This window comes from Bos javanicus, chromosome 17 (genome assembly GCF_032452875.1).
Source record: "Bos javanicus breed banteng chromosome 17, ARS-OSU_banteng_1.0, whole genome shotgun sequence".
Classification (NCBI taxonomy): Eukaryota; Metazoa; Chordata; class Mammalia; order Artiodactyla; family Bovidae; genus Bos; species Bos javanicus.
The window spans coordinates 68,546,629-68,571,815 of record NC_083884.1 but is presented as its reverse complement, the minus strand read 5'-3'; the positions used below and the strand labels follow the sequence as shown (position 1 = coordinate 68,571,815).

At 42.6% G+C, this 25,187-nt stretch overlaps 2 protein-coding genes across 6 annotated transcripts in view; both read left to right on the top strand.

Moving 5' to 3' along the window:
- CHEK2 (checkpoint kinase 2) overlaps positions 1–10,383 on the top strand; it is a 38,539-nt gene extending 28,156 nt beyond the window's left edge. For all 4 annotated transcript variants that reach the window (XM_061385225.1, XM_061385227.1, XM_061385224.1 and 1 more), the window contains 5 exons: positions 293–456; positions 684–799; positions 1,989–2,074; positions 6,192–6,272; positions 7,359–10,383. In XM_061385225.1, the coding sequence (XP_061241209.1) occupies positions 293–456; positions 684–799; positions 1,989–2,074; positions 6,192–6,272; positions 7,359–7,448 (537 nt within the window). In that variant the 3' untranslated portion in view covers positions 7,449–10,383. The remainder of the gene's footprint in view (positions 1–292; positions 457–683; positions 800–1,988; positions 2,075–6,191; positions 6,273–7,358) is intronic.
- A 1,103-nt stretch (positions 10,384–11,486) lies between these two features.
- Positions 11,487–25,187, top strand: part of TTC28 (tetratricopeptide repeat domain 28) — a 578,341-nt gene continuing 564,640 nt past the window's right edge. For both annotated transcript variants that reach the window (XM_061385220.1, XM_061385219.1), the window contains exon 1: positions 11,487–11,697. In XM_061385220.1, the coding sequence (XP_061241204.1) occupies positions 11,596–11,697 (102 nt within the window). In that variant the 5' untranslated portion in view covers positions 11,487–11,595. The remainder of the gene's footprint in view (positions 11,698–25,187) is intronic.

The window sequence follows — 25,187 nt, the reverse complement described above, 5'->3', positions numbered from 1 at the left end:
GCTTTCCTGGGGGTCCAGTGGCTAAGACTCTGTTCTCCCAACGCAGGGGGCCTGGGGTTTGATCCCTGGTTGGGGAACTAGATGCTACAACTAAAACTCAGAAGAGCCAAATAAATAAAAATATTTTTTTAAAATTACCTTATGAAGAAAAGAATGTGTAGAGTCCAGATTAACAGTGGCATGAATCATAGGCTAGGAACTACTGTAACCTTCATGTCTTTTTTGAATTGGCAGACTATGTTACTTTTTATTTCATGACATTAAAAGAGATGCCCTTTTGTCCTTACTTTAGATTACTGATTTTGGGCAGTCCAAGATTTTGGGGGAGACCTCTCTGATGAGAACCTTATGTGGTACCCCCACCTACCTGGCTCCAGAGGTTCTTAATTCCTTTGGAACTGCTGGATATAACCGTGCTGTGGACTGCTGGAGTTTAGGAGTTATTCTTTTCATTTGGTAAGAAAAAGTTTTTATCGCTTCAGACTGTGGTTGGTGGTATTAAGGTGAAATAAAAAATGTGTCCAGTTAGAGAGTTTGTGTTTAATTTAGGTCACTTTTTTTTTTGGACCATTGATTTAAAACAATACCTGATTTTTCATTATGCTGAAAAAAAATCGATATATCTGAATGCCACTGAGAATGCCACTTGATTTCTTTTCCTTTCTCTCTCTACCAATATGAAGCCTTAGTGGGTATCCACCTTTCTCTGAGCATAAGACTCAAGTGTCATTGAAGGATCAGATCACCAGTGGAAAATACAACTTCATTCCCGAAGTCTGGGCAGAGGTCTCAGAGAAGGGTATGGATACGAAAGAGTTCAGAATTTGTGGTTTGCTAAAATGTGTGTGTGCTGCGATGGGAGTTTATTTTCAAATTCTGTGATGTTTTCTCCTGTCAATCCTGTTCTTATTTTCTGTTAGTTTTTGCACCATTTTAGAGGCAAAGGAAGTTACTGGGAACTTGGGCTCCAGAGTCAGGCTGATGTAGGCTTGTGTCCTGGGGCTGCTACTTCTTAGCTTTGTGACCTTAGGCAAGTTACTTAACCTCTCTGGGTCTCCTTTTTGTTTATTTGTAAAAGAGGGCACTGCTACTGCTGCTAAGTCGCTTCAGTCGTGTCCGACTCTGTGTAACCCCATAGACGGCAGCCCACCAGGCTCCCCAGTCCCTGGGATTCTCCAGGCAAGAGTACTGGAGTGGGGTGCTATTGCCTTCTCCAAAAGAGGCCACAATAAACCTCTATTTTAAGGAGGTTTTGTGAGGGTTAAATGTAATATACTCACTGTGCCTGGTATCTATTTAAGTGTGCAAAATAATGGGTAACTTTTTAGTTACAAGGTCTCCTTTGAAGTAGTAAGCACAGCAAGAGCTAAATGTAACTTGTTATTCTGTGTTTTAGAATTTAAAAGGGTAACTTTGTAATTCTCAAAAGGAAAAGTAAAAACTAAAACTAAATGTCAAACAACTTAACACAGATGATTGTGCTAAGTGTCAGAACATCTGATAAATAATACTGTTGCAATATACAGTCAGCCTCCACTTGTTGCTGGCCAGTCCAGCTTTGTTTCTGCCAAGCCTGCGATTCCTAGGAGAGAGCTCTCCCTGGCTGAGGAACTCTCTCCATCACTCCGTGGGTCTCAGAGAGAGTTGGCTGAACATCCTGAGTGTTTTAGAACTGGGGGAAGTTCAGCTTTAATTAGGTTGAACTTGAGTCCAATAAGGGGAGCAGGAACAGAGAGTTAAGTTGTGATATCTGAGCAGGGAGCCATGGGGACCATCATGGCATTCCTGGTGTTCTAAAGTCTTTGGACAAATACTGAGAGTGGGGAGGCCTAGGGGGCCCTGCCTGCTCTGTCTGCTGACTCACTGTGACCTCAGCCCCTCTCTCTTCTTTCTGGATGTTGGCCTGTGATTCTGGCACACTCTCATTTTGTTGATTTAATGTTTTTATCCTTCTCACTGTGATTTGCCAAATTATCTTACTGCTTTAGCTCTGGATCTCGTCAAGAAGTTGTTGATAGTGGATCCAAAGGCGCGTTTTACGACAGAAGAGGCTTTAAGACACCCGTGGCTTCAGGTGTGTATGGGGCGGTGGCTGCCCGCCTGAAATACCCAGGCAGCCCTGAACTGTGTCCCCGAGATGGGGAAGAGGATGAAAACATACGTTTGCTTGGTTGGGTCTAATGCCATTTTTCAAGACTGAGCTTTAGGTGGGTGGAGGTGCATGTTTATGTCTGTGGGTGTGAGTGTGGTGTCTTGCATTTGTGTGCAGCCTTTACAGCTTGACCTCGATGAACAAGCTCTCCTTATGGCCTGTCCTGGTTCCTCTTGGCTTCTCCAAGTCTGCAGTTCAGTTGTGTTCCTTTGAGAGGTGGTTGTAGCTCCAATCCCTCCATCCCTTCTCTTCTCTCAAACCCCTTACCTCAGACAGATGGGATGAGCTGCGTTCTCGCCATCTTCAACCTTAGATCAGGGAGACGCGGGTGGGAGGAGGGGAGCAGCCTCCCGCTGGGAGAACCTGGCTATTTCTTAAGCTCAAGTGATCGGGTATGAGGGGGTCCTACTTCCTGTTCATGGTGAGCAAGCATGCTTTTAGCAGATTGTCACCTGCGCCTTTCAAGTCTGCATTACCTCTGTGTCCCTGCTAGGGGTTGTGGCTCCCATTAGATTATGTGTTGACTTCATTCAAGATACTAGAGTTGGAAATCCTTTGTGCCTCTGCTGGGCTAGTCTTTGGTTTTAGAATTCACTACAGCCTTGGGCAGGCTCTCTGATGGATGCCAGGTCTGTGAAGTGGAGTTCCTTTCAGCACAGCCAGCCATACCCCTTTCTGTTAACTTGCAGTTGGTCTCTGTTACTTGTGGGATTGGATGGGGGACTTAACCAGGTTGCTTGAGCTGGAGGCTCAGATACTCTGGAAATTTCTAGTCCAGGAACTCCTGGGGCCATCCAGTCTCAGCACTGTGCTTTTGGGGCTCTGGGAAGACTGTCCTTATTCTTTCTGTCATCCAACCCTCAGCTCAGGCCAGCTCAGGTTGAGAACAAGAAATCCCTACAATAAAAAAAAAAAAAAAAGTAGATGTATATGTTTGGGATGTTGCCCTGGAAACAGCAGTCCCCCTGACCCCCCGCCCCACCTCCCCCCCAAAAAAAAAAAAAAAAAAACTGTCAGATGATTTAGCACTCACTAGACCACACAGATTTGAAACTGCAGGACCCTGGAGAAAAGGAATTTGGAAACAAAGGGTGCCTTTGCATGTGGGGACTTAATTTTGATGAAAAAGAAAAACATTCCTCTTGGCTCTTTTCATATGCCTTAATAGGGAAACTCCTGGGGGCCAGATATGGAGGTGGAGGAGCTGTTAGTCTTGAAAAAAACTGAGCTTGCCAGTTATGCCTGGGAACAGAATTTACATCCGCTCGAAATGTACAAACAAGTGTAGCCCATTTTTCTTTCACTTTTTGTCTCAAAAGAAAATTGTTGTTAACAGCCAAGGAAAAGGTGAAGTTCAGCCCTGCCACAGGGGTCTCACTTGAATACTCTTTTGTCCATGTTTTATTTTTCCAGCAAAAGTTGGAGTGAACATTCAATGATGACAAGGATGCCGACTGCTCACATAAATCACCTGTTAGTGACAGTTTAGGTTTTATTTTGGGAAATTCAACATTTTTGAAGAAACTAAATGGTTTTGTGGATCTGGCACTGGACTGTTTGTCCAAAGAATATGAATCTTGTCATTCTTTCTTGTCATTAACAGTGTCCAGTTTAGGGATGCATGTAACTTTTTGAATTGTATGTGTGTGAACAGTCACTCCATTGTGTCCAACTGTTTGTGGCCCCATGGACTACAGCCTGCCAGACTCCTCTGTCCATGGAATTTCCCAGGCAAGAATACTGGAGCCGGTTGCGATTTCCTACTCCAAGGAAACTTCCGGACCCAGGGATCGAACCCAAGTCTCTTACGTCTCCCACACTGGCAGGCGGATTCTTGCATTGTGCAGATATATGCCCAGGAGTGGGAATGCTGGAGCATATAGCAACTATTTTTTAGTTTTCTGAGGAACCTGCATACTATTTTCCATAGTGGCTGCTCCAGTTTATATTCCCGCCAACAATGTGGGAGGGTTCCCTTTTCTGCACACCCTCTCCAGCATTTATTATTTATAGACTTTTTAATGATGGCCATTCTAACCTGTGTGAGGTGGTACTGCATTGTAGTTTTGATTTGCATTTCTCTAATAATTAGCCATAGGGAGCATCTTTTGATGTGCCGGTTGGCCATCTGTATGTCTTCTTTGGAGAAAATATCTATTTAGGTGTTTTGCTCATTTTTTGACTGAGTTTTTGTTGTTGTTGTTGAGTTGTATGAGATGTTCGTATGTTTTGGAAATTAAGCCCTTGTCGCATCATTTGCAAATATTTTCTCTCAATTCATAGGTTGTCCTTCAGTTCTGTTCATGGTTTCCTTTGATGTACGGAAGCTTGTAAGTTTGATAAGGTCACATTCATTTATTTTTGCTTTAATTTCTATTGCTTTGGAAGACTGATCTAAGGAAACATCAGTACGATTTATGTCAGAGAATGTTTTGCCTCTGTTCTCCTCTAGGAGTTGTATGGTGTCATGTCTTATATTTAAGCTAAGAACCTCATTTTAACTTAATTATCTGTGCAAAGGCCCTGTCTCCAAGTAGTCACAATACTGGGGGTTGGGCTTCAATATGTAAGTGGGGAAAGGGGGAGGGGATACAATTCAGCCATAACAGTCACAATTCAGTTGCCATAACGACGAACGAATAACATTTTCAACATTGAGCCCCTCTGATACAGAGGCCCCTGTGCTTATTATGGTGCCTGGCACCCAAGGGTCCTCGTAACTGTTCACTGGGTGGAAGAGGGAGGTGGGTGAGGTGGGTGAGTTGGGTGGGCAGGAAGGCACAGAGGGCATGCCTGGTGGAGGCGAGCAGGTGTAGGAGGAAATAAGGGCTGGACCTTTGAGGGTGGCCTTGCCTGAGAAGTGAGATCCTAGAGGAGAGTGTGGATGAACTTGGTGCTTGGACAATGGGGAGGTACACTGAGTAGCTCAATAAACAGAGTGATAGAAGCAGGTGATTCTAGCCGCTAAATGTAGAGGATGAGATGGTTGGATGGCATCACCGACTCAATGGACATGAGTTTGAGTGAACTCCAGGAGTTGGTGATGGACAGGGAGGCCTGGCCTGCTACAGTCCGTGGGGTCGCAAAAGTTGGACACGACTGAGCAACTGAACTGAACTGACATGTAGAACAGGTAAACTGACCATTGTGCACTAAGTTTTCTGCAGTCGAATTGCTGAATGTTGAAGGCCTTCCCTCCTTGGTTCTTCATCGCCCCCATCCCCCATGGTGCACTGTGTATGCCAATACACAGTGGGAGGAGTGGGGGCGGGCTGGGATGGGAAGGTACATGGGGATTTGGAAACGAGCTGCTCTGGGACTCTATTCTAAATGTGCTACTTGCAATGGCTGAGCTCAGCTTTCGGCTGGCCCCAAAGTCCACATTCCTAATCATGTGGCATCTTACCTTTCTGAAGGGGGAAGCTACACCAGGCCACCTCTCCTGGCTGGCAAATCCTTAAGCCCTGCAGAAGTGAACATCTTGGGAGGTGGGCAGGGGTGTCTACGTGCCCTGCCCCACCCCTTCATTTCCATCTCTAGTAGCAGGAAGCACCTGTTCACTTTTTCTTCTCATTAACTCTGGGGTACTGTGTGCTTGCCATCCTTCTTACAACTCGTACAGTGCTTGCTTGCTGAATTTTCTAGGGTGCAGGGTTGCTTTGTTAGGGTGGCCCTGGTAACATGCTTCATTGTTGGCAGTGGGAGGCGGCACTTATTGGAAAGATGTGTGGAGCAGCATGGAGCCAACCCCGGTATCTGGCTTCCTGATTGCCATTTCTCAGGATCTGGGATGCTTGTTCTGAAAGTATTTGACCACTGGGGTCTGTGGTTCTCTCTGACCCACCTGGAGCGCTTAGGGTGTATGGATTTGGTTGAGCCCATGTTGACTGGGTATTGACTGCTGATTAGACTGTTCTGTTTTCTCCCCTGCACCCCCATCTTAGCCCACTTCTCTGTTTCTGGGAGCATCCTGGCCCTGCCTTTTAGGAGCTTTCTTTCCCGCATTCACAGCCTATTTAGGTTTTCCATTTCTTCACAGGATGAGGACATGAAGAGAAAATTTAACAACTTGCTTTCTGAAGAAGATAAGTTGATGGCTGTGACCCAGGTCCCTGCCCAGGTATTCTGGATGATGGTCATTAAATGTAGGCTAAGTTTAAGGAGCCCATGAGTGGAGGAGGAAGAGCTTGAATAGTCTTTTCAGCTCCAATTGCTTAATATTTTTTTGTAAGGAGTAATGTCGTAGATACTTTGTTTCAGCTTGATCTGCTCTGATACATTTAGAAGATTTAATAACGAAGAATATGTTTTATGAATTAGAGAAGCACAGGTGAGGGTCATTATTCAAAAGTCTCCTGTAAGGCAAGATTGTGTGCGTGCTCAGTTGCTAAGTCTCGTCTGACTCTTTGTGACCCTATGAACTGTAGCCCACCAGACTCCTCTGCCCATGGGATATTTTCAGCAAGAATACTGGAGTGGGTTGCCATTTCCTCCTCCAGTTGATCGTCCTGACCCAGGGATCCAACCAGCGTTTCCTGTGTTGCTGGTGGATTCTTTACCACTGAGCCACATTGGAAGACTGTATTAGAGGCTCAGATTTAAATTTGTTGAAAATTTAAAAATTTGGGCGAGTGATTGATAACTTATTGACTATAGTCTTATTCCTCTGAAGTTCTTTGTATATATGTTAATATCTGTTCATTTCTGTCCAGCCTTCTTTCGGTAACATTCATTTTCCCGTCGGTCCCTGACAATTCTGTAAATGGGAAAACACACGAAAAGGTCAGGAGAAGACAACCAAGAGGAGGCTGGTTATGCTGCTTGTTTCCTTGTTTTCTTTTTTTCACTGCACCACATGGCATATAGGATCTTAGTTCTCCAACCAGGGATTGAACCTGTGCCCTCTGCAGTGGAAGCACGGATGCTTAACCACTGGACCAGCAGGGGAAGTCCCTGCAGCTTACTTTCAATACGCATCGTTGAGTGGTTGGAGGCCCCAAGGGAGAGAGATGTCAGTCCAATAAACGTGTGTGAGTTGGGGAGGGGTGTGGTAGGGGTTCAGAGCCAATGAAGACAACCAGTATTCTTGGTCCTAGAAGGTTCACATGAAGTTCTCCAAGATTACTGGAAGCATATTGGGAAACTGATAATTGTGACAAAGCCAGAGGTTTTCTTTGAACATCTCTCCCCTTTCCTTTACTTGCAGCCTTCCACAAGTCGAAAGCGGCTTCTTGAAGGGGAAGCAGAGAGTGCCGACCCCACGAAGCGCCTGGCTGTGTGCGCGGCTGTCTCGTGAACACTGGTGGACCACGAAAGAAGCGTACCTTCTTGAACCCCTCTGCTGCCATTTTCTTTAAATATGTTTTGTATAGTTTGTATTTCATTATGGGACGGCTGCTTTTCCACAACCATTGACACACAATTCAAAATGTGATGGAACCTGGGCTTTGTGCTTCTGCGTGTTGATCAGCTCTTAGCTACATGCCTTTAGTGTGTATCTGATACGTGTACTTCTGGTGCTTCTACTTTGGCTGTAACTAGACATGTTTCTGAGGATACGTCCCTGGGTGAGCTGTGTACAAATTCTAAAGACCCCTTAGAAAGGTGCAGGGGGAGGGGCACAGCAAGTCAGGGTGGGGTTTGTTGAAAGTGGCTGGTTGCCGGTCTTTACCAGACAGTTGGTACTTTGGTGCACATACCATGGCCCACTTTTGTGTTTTTTATTTTAATTTTTTAAATTCAATTTTTATTTTTTTGGCTGCACAGCTTTCAGGATCTTAGTTCCCCAAACAGGGATCAAACCTGTGCCCCCTGCAGTTGAATCATGACGTCCTAACCTCTGGACCACCAGGGAATTCCCCCATGGTTAGAGTCCCATTCTTACCCTCATGGTCCCTAAAACCACAGACCCAGATAAGTTGTGAAAATCAAAAACTTCCTGATTATAGGAAAAAGACCAGAAACATTGACTGTTTGAAATGTAAATAAGGCATGTGGACTTGTCATGTTGACCCAATGATGACCAAGAAGACCCTATGTTAAGTGCCTGCCTTGGTTGGTCTTGTCTAGTGATTCAGTGTGCTAGGTCCTCTGATTACCATCATGTTATAAGTGGGGAACCCAGACTGAAGAAGTGAGGTGACTTACTCAATGTCACACAGCTAGGAAGTGGCAGAGCTGGGACCCAGCCCAGGGCTTCCTGACTCAAATTCATGTTCCCTATCTCCTCTGTCCCTTATTTGATGAGACTCAGGGATGTAGACTCACAGACAAAACTCATGTGAGACTGATGTCTAAATCTTGAATACTGGTATGTTCAATCATGATGGGTGGATACAACCCCATAATCTGTGGAAGTTGGGACATCTTGGGGACAAGGAACAGAGGCCCATTCAAATTACTTCACGGAAAAGATTTGTTTTGCCCTTACAGAGGGCTGGGCCTGGGAGGCCATCAGGAGCCCGGGCAGTTCTAATGGCCGGCTCCTCTTGTCTCCTTCCGATGCACTGAATTTGCTTCTCTGGTCACTTTGGCTGATTGATGCTAGGCCACATTGTAGCCTGCTGACCATGCCATAAGTTGAGTGCCTTGGTTTGGATGCTACTGCTGAGCCAGCCAGGGGAGGGTCAGGGGCACACAGCTGTTGCCCCAGGCAGTGAGGGTGGTGGTTGGCAATGGAAATTAAAAGGGTGTGTAGGCATTCTGAGGCTTGGCTGGCCTGTTGCTGAGGGCTAGATGGGGATTTAGGTGGTTTGCATATTTAAAGGAATGAGGCAGAGATTGCCAAGTTAGATGGGTTTCAGCTCATTTGAATACTTAATGTGAAGGCTGTGGTTTCTTAGGGCATCTTTCCCTCTGGGGTAGTCAACCAGCCCTTCTCTATTTTCAGTGCACTCTCTGATTACACCTACCATGGGTAATGGCCTCCAAAGGTGTTCTTATCCTAATCCCCAGAATTTATGAATATGTTCCTTTTTCATGGCAAAAGAGATTTTGCAGGTGTGATTAAGTGAAGGATCTTGAGATGGGAAGGTTATCCTGTTTTATCAAAGTGGGCCTGTGTCATCACAGTGTTCCTTTTAAGAGGGACACAGGGGGAGTCAAGGGTCAGAAGAGAGGGAGTGGTATTCTTTGAAAACAGAGGAAGAGGCCACAAGCCATGGGCTACAGGCAGTCGCTAGCAGCTGACCAAAAGCAAAGAAGTGGATTCTCTCCTCACAGCCCCCCTGAAGGAACCACTGCTTTTACTTTACACCTTGACTTTAGTCACATGAAACTGATTTTAGACTTCTGACCTCCAGACTTAACAGAATAAATGTGTATTGTTTTAAGCCACCCAGATTGTGGTAATTTGTTACAGCAGCCAGAGGAAACATATACTCATTAATGAGACATCAACTGCTGATCTGGGGATACCAAGCATCCACTTCCACTTCTTAACCTCATACTCCACTTTTCTTTAGGGGGGAATTCTTTTCCCCTATCCCATGAGTTCATAGCGGGAAGGCGAGATGGTACCTAAGAAGCCAAAGGGGTCCCTAGAGGCCTCTCCCCTGGTAGAGCTTCTCCCACTGACTACCCAGCTGGAGATGGGCACAGGACTAAAACATTAGGAAATGGAGCTAGGATGGCAACATTAGTAGGAGCAATTAGAAGGGGTAGGGGGGGTCCCTTTTTCCACCTGCCCCACCCACCCGTGTCCTGGCAGGGCTGACCCCACTCCCTTCCTAGAGGGGCTCCATATGATCCATTCTGGCCAGTCTTGCTGTGATAGGCTCAGGCAGATGCATGTGACCCAAAGGGGCCCTAAAGAAAGAAAACCCAAGCCTTTGGCTGGAACTACTGGGAAACAGTTCCTGCTGTGAATATGTAAAGTCACATTCATAAATCATAAGTTAGGACGAGAACACCTTTGGAGGCCATTATTCACCCTACCATGGTAGAGGTGTGAGCTGGGAGGTGCCTGGGACACTGGGGAGAACTGCATGAGAATGAAGTCATCACAGACAGAAGCAGAGCTGAGATGTGGAATGACTGAGCTTATTGTTTGAGTACGTGGATCCAACTATCCCTTCAGTGAGGTACCAACAAGGACTTTGATTTGTTCCCTTAGTTGATTTACTTCAGGTTGAGTTTTTTTAAATTAAAAAACAAATTAATTTTTTTCATTGTTTGGTCACTTGTGTCTGGAAGAGGCCAGACTAATAAATTCAACCATTTGCAAACTCTAAGAGACCCTTGGACACTCTTCTTTTTAAGTAGGGAAAACTAAACAACTGCTGTTGTTTTTGTGCCAACTTCAGGGTTTTGGGAGAGGTTTGGGGCAAAGGATGGAAAGTGAAGATGTGGGAACTAAGAGTCCCTCCAGCCTCAAGGTTGAGAGAACCCCCTCCCAGCTAATTATACCACAGGGTTTGGGAGCAGAGCCCCCTTCATTAAACTTTTAGGAGTCTTGGAAGGACAGGGCTGGAATTATACCACTGAAACTTGGAGAGCTTGCTCTGTGCCAGGCATGGTGCTCAGACACACGTGTGCTTCCTCAGAAAGCTCACTTCAGCCCTGTGAGGCGTTACTGCCCCTCCTCGCTTTACGGGTTTAGAGATTTCCCAGTTGGCAAGAAGTGGAGGCAAGACTTGAACGGAAATTTCCCTTTTCAAGAGACCTTGATTTTTGATCATAAAATTACTTAAGAGGTTTTTGTCACCAGTTTACCACTTGATAAAAGTACTAGGCGCGGTATTGATATTTTATCTGGATTTCTTCAAGTCCTCTGACTTGCCTTAGTTGTTAAACCTTCCCCATTAAGGAAAAACAGGCTTCTGGAGACCTGACCTTAATCAGGAAAAGGTTAGTGGAGATGCGGGACTCGAACTCAAGTTTCTCCGTTGAGTGTGGCTTTTCCAGAGGCACAGACATCCAATTGTGCCGCTTAAGTTCACGCACGTGCTCACAGACCACCGCGATGGGGATCTCGATCACCTTAGCGGTGTCCTTCACCTCACACTTCTTGGGGGTAATTCCCTCTTGGGGTAGACCACCGCTTCAAGTCCAAGCAGGTGAAGCTTTTAAAAGGGGTAATGCTACGAGGGGCCTGGTCTGGCGTCGTCCGCAGTGCGGCAGGCGGCTGCGCCCAGCTCAGAACAGCGAGCGCTTGGGCCTGGCCGGACGGGTGCGGAGGGGGTGGGCGCGAAGCTGGGAAGAGCGGGGCCCGGACCGGAGGGCGTCAGGCTTCGGGGGGCGGGGGCGCGGCGAGTGCGCGCGTGCGCGGTCGGGGGCACGCGCGGAGGCGCGCGGGGAGCGTGCGCGGCGCGTGCGCGGCGGGGGGTAGTGTGAGACGCCGCGGCGACGCGCGGCACGGCGGGAACATGGCGCGCGGGGCCGGCGCGCGCGCCTAGCTGGCGGGACCGTTAGCTCGAGGCGGACGCGGCCCGTGCCCCGCGGGGATGGAGCAGTCACCGCCGCCCGCGCCTGAGCCCACCCCGGGGTCGACCCCAGCACGGAGTCGTAGACGACGGGAGCCCGAGTCGCCGCCGGCGCCGGCTCCGGTGAGTGCTTGAGGGGCGCGGGCCGGGAGACTTTCTTTGTGAAACTCCGTCGGTGCGAGCCGGGCCGGGCCTCTGAGGCTGACGAGCGCCCGCGAGGCGGAACCCGCCCGGCCGTCCGGGTTCGAGCCCTGCCTCGCGTCGCTCGGCGTCGGGACCGTGTCTGTCGCCTGCCCACCTCAGTTTCCGCGGGGGTGTTTGTGTGTGCGCGCCAGCGGGGAGGGGAGCGGTATACAGTCAGCGCCTAATGCGCGCGGTGCTACTCCTTGCCTCCGGCCCCTCGAGGCGGCGACTGCCCGCGGCCCGGGCCCACGGGAGAGGGAGACCGCAGCCTCTGGGAGACAGGTGTCGGTGCAGCTCCGGGATGCTCAGGTGCAGACAGCCCCAGGTGAATCTGAGGGAGTGAGCTGGCCGTCCTCGGAAGGAAGCAAGTCTGTCAGAGTGTCAGCACAGAGGGTATTTTGGAATGCTTTACATTAATCTCAACTGGTGGTGTGGTTGGGGTATTTATCCGTTTGAGTGCCGGAAGCTGAGTGAAATGGACTGAAACCGAGTGAAATGGAGGTGTGGCTCCCACTGGGTGGGATGGGATGCCCCCGAGCACCCTGCCCCCAGATAGCCAGGGTTTGGGAATAAACTGGAGCGCTTGATGAAAACACAGGGCGTCACGACTCACCCCAGGCCCGGGCTCTCCAAGGCAGAGAAGCACATTTGAATTTTTAACAAACTCTTAAGTTACTATGTTCAGAGCTCACCATGGCATCCTGGTATCACTCGCGGTGCTTGGCTCATGGTAGATGGTCAGTAAATATTTGCAGGAAGACTGACTTAGGGAGCTTCCAAAATAGGAGTTCTTGAGGTATTTTCAGGAGCTTTTTGATGTTAAGATCTCTGTCAGATATACTGTATGTGATTTTCCTCAGGTCCCAACTTAACTTTTATGACTGTTTATAAATTCCTTGTTTTCAGTATATTTTAGGCAAAACCAGGGTATATACATTGCTTAGTATAAGCCATCAACTGTGTATACCCTAGCTAGATTGAAATTAATTTCAGAAACTGAATTCTGAATAAAAAAATGCATATTTTTTTTCTCTTCATCACTTGGGAACGCTAGGCTTACAGGATTTTGTTCTTTTGAGGCAGGTAAATATTTACATTTTCATCAAAGCAAATCTGAATTACTGTTTATTCAGAAAGTTGGCAATTTGCTTAAACCTCTGAGTATTTGTTAATCTTTATGTGATATTTTGAAATTGAGATTTATGTTTAGTTCAGAATCAATGCTGAGTAGAATTGTTTGAAAGTTATTTGATATTTCAGGGGCTGTTTTTTTCATGTGTTTTGAATTTCAGTAGTTGATTTAATTTTAGTAGTTCTTGATGGATGAAATATGAATGTATAGGAAGATAAAATTTTAGGAATTGAGATTGCATCTGAAGAAGAAAAATTGAAAATTAGGTGCTCTTTTTCTCCCACTGTTTCATTTTTGTAGTTCATGCAATGTCTTTTAAGGAATCCCTTCTTTTGCGATATAATTGACATATAATATTAGTTACAGGTGTACAATATAATGGCTTGATTAGTTACACGTGTATAACATGATTTGAAATTTATATATTGCAAAGTGATCACAATAAGTTATATCGTTAAAATTTTTTTCTTGTGATAAGAGGTTTCAAGATCTGCTCTTTTAACAACTGTCAATTATGCAATACAGTGTTATTAACTACAGTCACCGTGCTGTGCATTATGTTCCCATGACTTTTTTTTTTAAAGTGTCTTAAAAAAACAACCCAGCTTCTTTGAGAAAGAATTATCTTACAATACATAGTCTTTTGTGACTGGTTTGTTTCCCTTAGCACAGTGTTTTTGAGGTTTATCCGTGTTGCATGTGTATCATTTATTTATTGCTGAGTAATATTGAACAGATATACCACATTTTATCTTTTGATGCATTGATAGACGTGTCCCCCCCCCCACACACACATTTTGGTTATAATAAATAATACTGCTATGAACATTTGTATGCAAGTTTCAGTGTGGATGTAGTGTTTTGATTTTTCTTGGGCATACCCCATTTGCTGGATTATATGATAACTCTGTATTAATGTTTTGAAGAGTTGAAAATCTGTTTCCTAAGGCATTGCATCCTTTTGCGTTCCCATCAGCAGTGTATGAGAGTTTTACATTCTTGCCAGTACTTGTTACGATTTGTCTTTTTAACTTAGCCTTCTTAGTCGGTGTTAAGTGGTATCTCATTGCAATTTTGATTTGCATTTCCTTGATGACTTGATGACTAATGATATTGGGTGTATGTGTCTGTGTGTGCACGTGTGCGTGAACTTACTGCCCATTTGTATGTATTTGGAGAAATGTCTGTTCAAATCCTTTGTCCATTTCAGGTGTCCAGTTTTTCATTGGGTTATTTGTCTTTTTATTATTGAATTGCAGGAGTTTTAAAAACTCCTGTTTGTCTTTTTATTATTGAGTTGTAGGAGTTTAAAAATTTTTGGTTACTAAGTCACATATATGATTTGCAAATGTTTTCTCCCATTCTGTAGGTTGTGTTTTCAGTTTTTTGACAATGTCCTTTTTTGCAGAGTTTTGTGATGAGTCCAAAGTATCTGTTTCTGCTTTTGTTGCTCATGCTTTTGTTGCTCTATCTAAGAATTCATTGCCAAATTCAAGGAAACCCTATGCTTTCTTCTAAGAGTTTTATGTTTTTAGTCCTTATATTTAGGTTGTCAATCAATTCTAAATTGATTTTTGTGTATGGTGTAAAGCAGTGGCCCAAATTCATTCTTTTGCATATGGTGATCCAGTTGTCTCAGCACTATGTATTGAAAAGACTCTTCTTGTTCCATTGAATGTTCTTTGTGCCCTTATTGAAAATCAGCTGACTATATGTTGGGTTTTATTTCTGGATTCTCAATTTTATTCTGTTGTCTATCCTTCTGCCAGTACTATACTATTTGGTTACAGTAGATTTGTATTGATAATAAGCTTGTAATAGGTTTTGAAAGTAAGTGTAAGTCTTGTAACTTCATTCTTTTTCAAGACTTTTTTGACTTTTCTGGGTCCCTTGCATATGGATTTTAGGATCAGCTTGTCAATTTCTGCCCAAGAGTAGCTGGAATTTTTATAGATTGTGTTTAATCTGTTCTTTCAATAATGTTTTGTAGTTTTCAGGCCCAGGTCTTAAACTTCTTCCAAAAATGTATGCCTTAGTGTTTATTTTGTTGTAGTAGTTGCTGTTGTACCTGGAATTGTTATCAGCATTTCATTTCACATCATCGTTCGTCACTAGTTCATTGCTAGTGTATAGTAGAAATACAGTTGAGTTTTGGATATATCTTTTTAAATATTTATTTTTAATTGGAGGAAAATTGTTTTACAATGTTGTGTTAGTTTCTGCTGTACAACAACATGAGTCAGCTGTTTCTGCTGTACAGCACTGTGAATTAGCTGTGAGCACACATATGTCCCCTCCCTTTTGAGCCTTTCTCTCACCCCCCTTAGATGTTATCTTTCAACCTCATCATTTAGTGGTAGTCTCTTCAAGTTTTCTGTTTCAGATCTTTCCTCAAAAATGGTAAGGAAAAAAGGTCTTTGAAAGCTCAAGTATGGATGCAGATGTAGGTTCATATCTCCAGATTTTGCCTCTGCTACTTACTAGTTGAGTTTTTGACAAATCTTAACTGTTACTACATCTCAGTGTTCTCATATACATAATGGGACAGTGATATCCACCTCAAAGAATTACTAAATAAGAGAGAATGTAGGTACATATTTAGAACAATGCCTTGTGTGTGGTAGGGATTTGGTACTTGTTGTTTATCTTCTTTTGCTAATTAACAATTTAAAAGCAAGCCCCAAAGCAAACAAAACTGCCAAACCAAAAAAAAAACAAACCCCTCTTTTCCCCCAAAATAAACAAACACAACCCCCCACAAATAAACAAGCCTAAAACACAGACAAGACAAAAAAAAAAACCAAAAAACAAAAAACGAAACAACCAAACCACAAAAACCCACAAAGGAAAAACCACAGACAAAAACCTCAAACCTCTTCCTGTCCCCATCACTTTTCTGTGACCCAAGAAATCCCTGTGAGTGCTTGAGGAACAGTGAAGGACAAAGTCTCCCACACCACACAGTTGTATTACAGAAGGCTGCTAAATCTAGGCTGTGTGTATGATACTTGATGGTGTATTTGTATGTATTATTAAAAATAAAAGTGTAACTGAAAGCTGTTTTTATTCCACAGTTCTTATTAATGTGCTGTTCTTTTACTACTTATTTTTCCTAAAATCAGAAGCAGTGCTTTTTCATTAAGTTTGATGGTTACAATTCTTACTTCTTTAGAGTGGTTGCTAATTTAGAAAAACTCTTTTAGAGACAGAGAACCTGATGTTTAAACTTAAATTTAATAGTACTTTTATTTTGAGGTTTCTTTAGTAGCTAGAGTAGATTGCTGTTTTCTGTAGGAGGAAATCAGAAATAACAATATTAAGGCAGATATGGTGCTTGGAACAAATCATGTTCACTGAATGTGTATTCACTATGAACCAAAGAAAATAATTGTTTATATTGTAAGTATTATTTAAACAAAAGCTTATCTTCAAGGTCACAATTAAATTTATAGCCCCCACATCCTCAGACTGATAACTCATAGATATTTCTATAAAAAATTTAATCATAGTGTCTTTATTAAAAAAAACAACTTTAGACTTTCCTAGGGGTCAGTGGCTGAGTCCACACATCCACTGCAGGGGACACAGGTTCAACCCCAGGTCAGGGAAGATCCTGAATGTGGTGTGGTAAATTAAACCCTTTTATTATTACAAAAACTGTGTGTTTGCATTGTATGAAATTAGAAAATATAAGACAAGCAGAAATACCGCCCTCATAATGTTGCCAATATAGTGATTACTATTAATACTTTAATGCATAACTTTCTGGAACTTTTTCTGTACATTTGTTTTTTTTTTTTGACCGTGTGACTTATGGGATATTGAAATCAGAGACTAGTCCATTTTATTGGAAATCAAAGTAGTACTGGGAGACTGGAGCTTCCCTAGTGGCTCAGATGGTAAAGAATCTGCCCGTAATGTGGGAGACCTGAGTTCAATCCTTGTGTTAGGAAGATCCCTTGGAGGAGGGCATGGCAACTCACTCCAGTATTCTTGCCTGGAGAATCCCCATGGACAGAAGAGCCTGGTGGGCTACAGTCCACAGGGTTGCAAAGAGTCGGACACGACTGAGCGACTGAGCACGCACATGCACACGCACACGGAGATTGAGAAAGCAGTAAGAGTAACTAGAGAGTAGAACGAACACACACACACACACTCATACCCACACCCCCCCCCCCCCAACACACACACCCCCCGGTAAGAGTAACTAGAGAGTAGAACGAACACACACACACACACACACACCCACACCCCCCCCCCAACACACACACCCTCCGGTAAGAGTAACTAGAGAGTAGAACTGTAAAAGTGGGGAGGCAGGTGGTCTTTAAGGGCTCTAATTGCCCTTACTGCGACCACTACCAAAAACCCGTTAACTTGCAGTATTCTGAAATGTGAGTTGTTGAGATTCTGGTTGACAATTAACAATTCATAATGGGGATGTGGTACTGTGTTGTGGGTAAAGAACAGATTGCTAAGAAATAGCATAACGCAGGAAACCTGACTCTGTGTTGTGGTTTTGCAAAAGTAAAAAAAAGTTGAGCTGTGACTGTTACATATGGGAAGGAATCTTACTGTATACAGTTTCCCTTTTTGTGATTATATATATGACATTTCCATGCTATGACTGCATAAGTTTGCCGTAGTGGAAGTTAAAAAATTGCCATAGTAGTGTTTCTATTAATGTGGACTTAATTTCAGAAAATGATAGGAAATTTTTAAAATCAGTATTCTTTTCACTTGCAGGAATGCATAAAAAATGTCACTTTGATGAAGTTGGAACTTCCTAAGATGATTATTTCCCTCTGTCATCATAAAAGGAAAATCATAAAACTTGATGCTTATATTTTGCAAAATCATGCATTGGTGTCCATTTTTAGATAATAGACACACAAAAAAATAGTTTTTGAAGATGAGAAGAAGAAAATAAGAATAGGCAGAAGAAAAGACATATTGGAAAAGAATCAACCAAATAAACAGAAAGTAGAAGCAAGCAGAGATGAGAGAAGAGAGTAATTATTAGATTTAAAGGACAATATTCTAAAAATTGTGAAAGTCGCTCAGTTGTGTCCAACTCTTTGCAACCCCATGGATATACAGTCCATGGAATTCTCCAGGCCAGAATACTGGAGTGGGGTAGCTGTTCCCTTCTCCAAGGGACGTTCCCACCCAGGGATCAAACCCAGGTTTCCCACATTGCAGGGGGGTTCTTTACCAGCTAAGCCACCAGGGAAGCCTAAGAGTACTGGAGTGGGTAGCCTATCCCTTCTCCAGTGAATCTTTCCGACCCAGGAATCGAACTAGGATCTCCTGCATTGCAGGCAGATTCTTTACCAGCTGAGCTAAAAGAAAAAAAAAAAATTGATATCCCTGGTGGCTTAGTTGGTAAAGAGTCTGCCTGCAATGTGGGAGACCTGGGTTCAATCCCTGGGTCGGGAAGATCCCCTGGAGAGGGAAATGGCAACCCATTCTTGTATTCTTGCCTGAAGAATTCCATGGATAGAGGAGCCTGGTGGGCTACAGTCCGTGAGGTCACAAAGAGTTGGACATGACTGAGTGACTAACTTTCACTTTTCATTCCAAAAATTACTGGAATCTCTGAGGCTTGCAGGACTTTAGTTCCCAGACCAGGGATTGAACCCATGCCACCTGCAGTGGAGATGGAATCCTAACCACTGGATTGCCAGGGAATTCCCAAGACAGTCTTGAAAAAGAACAAATTTAGAGGTCTCACTCTTCCCAGTTTCAAAATCTGTGAAGTGAGAGTAATCAAGACAGTGTGTTACTAGCATAAGAATAACGTAAGTCTATGGAATTGAGAGTCTGGAAGTAAGTGCTCACATGTATGGTCAACTGATTCTCAACAGTAATGTGAAGACCATTCAAAGTGGGCAGAATAGTCTTTTCAGTGAAAGTTGCTGGACAGCAGACAACTGGATATCCACATAAAAAAAGGTTGAATTTGGACCCCTATCTTACACCATACACAAAAATTAACTCAAAATCTATTGAGGACCTAAATGTAAGAGCAAAAACAATGAAATTCTAAAAAAAGCATGGGTCTATAAGTGACAACATTTTAAATGCAAGCATGTTAACCTTCACATATTTATGAGATTATTATGCCAAGTTATAGAGCAGAAGAAGCCATCAACTTTGTAAGACTTACCCTGTGACCTTCGTCTTCTAAGAGCTTGCTGCTGCTGCTAAGTCACTTCAGTCGTGTACGACTCTGTGACCCAAGAGACGGCAGCCCACCAGGCTCCTCTGTCACTGGGATTCTCCAGGCAATAATACTGGAGTGGGTTGCCATTACCTTCTGCTCTAAGAGCTTAGTTTCCTGAAATTTTGTTAGTATAGTTTGATACTGAAGAGTATATATTTAATAAGGCTAAGCACTTAGGTTGAAACAGTACTTTTTATTTTGGAGTGAATTTGTTGTTGCTAAGTTGTGCCCAACTCTTTGTGACCCCATGGACTGCAGCTTGTATATCCCAGAGTTTGCTCAAATTCATGTCCATTGAGTTGGTGATGCTTTCCAACCATCTCATCCTCTGTTGGCTCCTTCTCCTCCTGCCTTCAATCTTTCCCAGCATAAGGGTCTTTTCCAATGAGTTGGCTCTTTGCCTTATGTGGCCGAAGTATTGGAGCTTCTATATCAGTCCTTCTAATGAGTATTCAGTGTTGATTTCCTTTAGGATTGACTGGTTTGATTTGGTCATTCTCATTTCCCTCTCAGAAATTTTCGTGTTACTAATATGATTTTGGAATTCAGGCACCTTTATTGGACATTTGACCTTGTGTATAGTTTCTTGTTCTTGGGAAAAATGTTTTATGGGGATTGCACAATTGGCTGAGAGAGTACTAAAAACAGTCACAAATGCTTTTGTTCTGTATGTAATATTTTAGTGTAGAGTGCTGTCTTAAATCTTTTAGATTATGCAGAAATGAGATTTTTGAAAGTTTCCCCATTGTCAAATAATACTCTTGTTAAATTACTTCCTAATCTCTATGAGGATTTATGAGAACTATTTATAAAAATTGTTCTGGAAATTGGTCATAAATTCAAGATATATTTTATAAAAAGTAAAATTTTCATTAGGTGTATTTGGAAGAATCATGTAAATTATAAAATACTGTATGTTGGCAGTGTTCTTGCCATAAAGTATAGGGTCTGTTGATTTCAGATTTTAATCACTAATCTTTAATCACTAATCACTAACATTTTGTGTTTACTGTGTTTTACGTACTGTTCTAAGTCCTTTACATAAGTTAACTCATTTAATTCTCACAACTATCTTTCTTAGGAGATAGTTGTTACCCCTTATTACACAAAAGAAAACTGAGGTACGGCAAGGTTACTATGTAGTATCCTGCTCAAGTTCCACAGTTAGGAAGCTGAGTTGCCCTGGATTCTAAGTTAGTAGTTAGGCTCTGGAGTTTATTTTCTTAACCATTGCACTGGACTGTCTTTGATTTGAATGATCATTAAGCAAATAATAATCCATTGTAACTTTTGCTATGGGATATTAGACTTACTGCTGGACAGTAACATAGGAATGCCCCTGGATATTTTGTAAACATCTAGTTTTTGGGATTTAAGGTTATGTTGACACAGTATTCTGAAATTTGAGTCTTTATAATGATAGAGCAAAAGGATGAGTACTTGAAACTGAGTTTATTCTTTCATTTTATTATCTCACAACTTTATTAATCAAAATATAAACTTAACTGCAGGGTGAGCAGTTTATTTTTAAGTATTTAAAGTTATAAATCTGTTATTAAACTAATACTTAGTGCAGTATCTGACATAAATGTTTCTTGAATGAATACTGGGAATTAAACCAGATAATGAAGAAAAGTATCAAAATGAGGCTATATAAAAATAATTGTTTTTAAGATAGTAAAGGAATGATTATAATTTCATATGCATCTCTGAAATAAAAGAATTGTAAAATTATTGCTTATATCTTCCTTTCTTACTAATGAAGGGAATTAGTCTTCATAATGCAAATTAAAAGTTGTTAACAAAAAACAAAAGATAATTAACACTATATGTAATGTATTGATTCAGAATTTTAGCCCAAGGACAGATTTGAAAAATAAAACTACAGTTTTAGTTTCCTGAAATAAGTTTTTGGTTATTTCTACTTAATAAATATTAATTTTTGAGCTTATTTTTCTTGAATTAAAGAGTTGAAATAGTTAAATGTCTCAGTTTTACACTGCTCTCTCTTTCTGCATACCTATATATATATGTATTTGACTGCACCATGCAACTTATGGGATGTTATTTCCCTGATGCAAGAATTGAACCCAGGGCCTCAGCAGCAAGAGTATAGAGTCCTAACCACTGGACCACCAGGGAATTCCCTACTCTTCTGCTTTAGAGTACATATTTATTTCTAGTTGAAGTTGGAGGAGTTAGATTTAGTTTGTGTTTAATACTAGCTGAATTTTTTTCAAAATGTAGTTGGTTTGCCACGATTGTCATAGCATTAAAAAAAAAGAATTATTTGGTTGCACTGGGTCTTAGCTGTGGCATGTGGGATCTAGTTTCCTGACCAGGGAATGAACTCAGGCCCTCTGCATTAGGAGCACAGTCTTAGCCACTGGACTACCAGGGAAGTCTCTGTCATAGCATTTTGACTGATCAGAGGAAGTTGTGAAAGTGAGTTTGTATCAATTTGGCTCAAACATTAAAAAAAAGTCTTGTTTCTTCTTGTGTAGTATTTTATTACATTTTGTGTATAGTTACTTTAAATGCAGCAGTATTTTAACATTAACTTTTAAAAATACTCTCCTGGAGGTGTCTTTTCCTTTAGATGAAATCTCCAGGTTTCAAGATGTGATGCTTAAGTACTTTGTCTCCTGAGAGTGCACTGTGAAAAGATTGCTGTACTAAAGCATGACTATTTTTAATAGAAGCAATTAGACCTTTGCAATATTGGAGTATCTTTCCTTTTTATTAGTTTTGCATCAAAAAAACCAGGACCAAGTGCATCAGGCATCCTGTGACTATTTCAAAGGGTGAAAGTTTATGAATTCCAAAAAGGGTGGGTCTAAGATTTAGAAGGACCAATGGCAATGCTTTTGGTCAAGGTATTTGGAGAGCCTCTACAAATTTTTCCAGTCTTAATGCCATTTGGGCATTTGACTAAACCAGAGGATTGAGGGTGGTAAACACAGTGAAAGTATTGTAAAACCAGCCAAACTACTCAGGCTTGTCAAAGGAAGTGGCCATAGAATGTGTTCTTGATCACTGTGAAGTTTGAGAAGCATTCTTTTGGTAGGGATAATTTTTTTCTTAAAGGACTTTTTAGCCACAAAGGAGGCAGTAGCCTGTCTGCAAGGGAATGCTTCCATCCAGTGTGATAACATACAAACCATGACTAAAACATATTTATATACATGAGACAGAAGAAGTTGTATGATATGCATTTTGCCAGACCTCAAATGGTCCATTGGGCAGTTTAAAATGTCCGAGAGCAGTACTAACAGGCTTCCCTGGGTTGTGCTTAGATAAATGAGACAAGTGAGGTAGGCACTTTTTGTGGCTTTGTTATTGTTTTCTCACCAATATTGATTCATGAAGGCTATCATTTTGTTGGTAGACCAGTGGCTTATTGCATGTACAATGGTGAGGACTGAGAATTTGAGAGTCTCTGGTAGGATGGGGTTGTTATTTGGTCCAAACCAGAGCTTTCTCTTTTTATCAAGTCAACAATTGTTGAGTTTCCAATACTGTTTTTGTTTTTTTCTGAGGCCATTGTTGGGCTTCTCTAGCCAGTTTTCCTAAGTTATCATTTAGGGAAATATCCCTTTCGACCATGACAGAGGTTTGGCGATTGTTGGTTCCTTTAACGGTAGCATTCCTTGCAGAGATGTCAGCAAGGTGATTTCCCTTAGCTTCCAGAGAGTCAAGTTTAGAATGCCCTGGAATTTTAATAGCTATCCTGGAATGGAAGTCAAGTGGGCCTTAGAAAGCATCACTACAAACAAAGCTAGTGGAGGTGATGGAATTCCAGGTGAGCTATTTCAAATCCTGGAAGATGATGCTGTGAAAGTGCTGCATTCAATATGCCAGCAAATTTGGAAAACTCAGCAGTGGCCACAGGACTGGAAAAGGTCAGTTTTCATTCCAATCCCAAAGAAAGGCAATGCCAAAGAATCCTCAAACTACCAAACAATTGCACTCATCTCACACGCTAGTAAAGTAAATGCTCAAAATTCTCCAAGCCAGGCTTCAGCAGTACATGAACCGTGAACTTCCAGATGTTTAAGCTGGTTTTAGAAAAGGCAGAGGAACCAGAGATCAAATTGCCAACATCCGCTGGATCATCAAAAAAGCAAGAGAGTTCCAGAACAACATCTATTTCTGCTTTATTGACTATGCCAAAGCCTTTGACTGTGTGGATCACAATAAACTGTGGAAAATTCTGAAAGAGATGGGAATACCAGACCACCTGACCTGCCTCTTGAGAAGCCTATATGCAGGTCAGGAAGCAACAGTTAGAAGTGGACTGTTGGAACAGTGACTGGAACAACAGACTGGTTCCAAATAGGGAAAGGAGTCCGTCAAGGCTGTATATTGTCACCCTGCTTATTTAACTTATATGCAGAGCACATCATGAGAAATGGTGGGCTGGAAGAAGCACAAGCTGGAATCAAGATTGCCGGGAGAAATATCAATAACCTCAGATATGCAGATGACACCACCCTCATGGCAGAAAGTGAAGAGGAACGAAAAAAACCTCTTGATGAAAGTGAAAGAGGAGAGTGAAAAAGCTGTTTTAAAACTCAACATTCAAAAAATGAAGATCATGGCATCCATTCCCATCACTTCATGGGAAATGGATGGGGAAACAGTGTCAGACTATTTTTTTGGGGGCCCCAAAATCACTGCAGATGGTGATTGCAGCCATGAAATTAAAAGACGCTTACTCCTTGGAAGGAAAGTTATGACCAACCTAGATAGCATATTCAAAAGCAGAGACGTTACTTTGCCAACAAAGGTCCGTCTAGTCAAGGCTATGGTTTTTCCAGTGGTCATGTTTGGATGTGAGAGTTGGACTGTGAAGAAAGCTGAGCACCGAAGAATGGATGCTTTTGAATTGTGGTGTTGGAGAAGACTCTTGAGAGTCCCTTGGACTGCAAGGAATCCAACCAGTCCATTCTGAAGGAGATCAGTCCTGGGATTTCTTTGGAAGGACTGATGCTAAAGCTGAAACTCCAGTACTTTGGCCACCTCATGTGAAGTGTTGACTCACTGGAAAAGACTCTGATGCTGGGAGGATTGAGGGCAGGAGGAAAAGGGAACGACGGAGGATGAGATGGCTGGATGGCATCACCGACTCGATGGATGTGGGTTTGGGTGAACTCCGGGAGTTGGTGATGGACAGGGAGGCCTGGCGTGCTGCGATTCATGGGGTCACAAAGAGTCGGACACGACTGAGCGACTGAACTGAACTGAAAGTGGCAGGTAAAAGTATTGCATCCAATAATTCCTGAACATAGGGGCCATTTTAAGTTTAATCTACACTAAAAGTAAGAAAGCCATGTTTCTCCCACAACATTTCAAAATCATAAGCTATCTAAAGCATATCTGCTTTTAATATAAATATTGGCAGTTTTGTCATTGGCTAAAATATTCAGTTCAGTCGCTCAGTCATGTCTGACTTTGTGACCCCATGGATTACAGCATGCCAGGCCTCCCTGTCCATCATCAACTCCCAGAGCTTCCCCAAACTCATGTCCATAGAGTCGGTGATGCCATCCAACCATCTCATTCTCTTGTCATCCCCTTCTCCTCCTCCCTTAAATCTTTCCCAGCATCAGGGTCTTTTCCAGTGAGTCAGCTCTTAGCATCAGGTGGCCAAAGTATTGGAGTTTCAGCTTCAACATCAGTCCTTCCAAAGAACACCCAGGACTGATCTCCTTTAGAATGGACTGGTTAGATCTCCTTGCAGTCCACGGGACTCTGAGGAGTGTTCTCCAACACCAAGGTTCAAAAGCATCAATTCTTTGGTGCTCAGCTTTATAGTCCATACATCCGTACATGACTACTGGAAAAACCATAGCTTTGACCTTTTTCGGCCAAGTAATGTCTCTGCTTTTTAATATGCTGTCTAGGTTGGTCATAGCTTTTCTTCCAAGGAGCAAGCTAAAATATTGGCATGCCTCATTTTCCTGTGCTTCGCTTTATTGCACTTTGCAGATGCTGCATTTTTTTTTTCTTTTTTTACAAATGGAAGGTTTGTGGCAACTTTGCTTTGAGCAAGTTTATTGGTGGCGT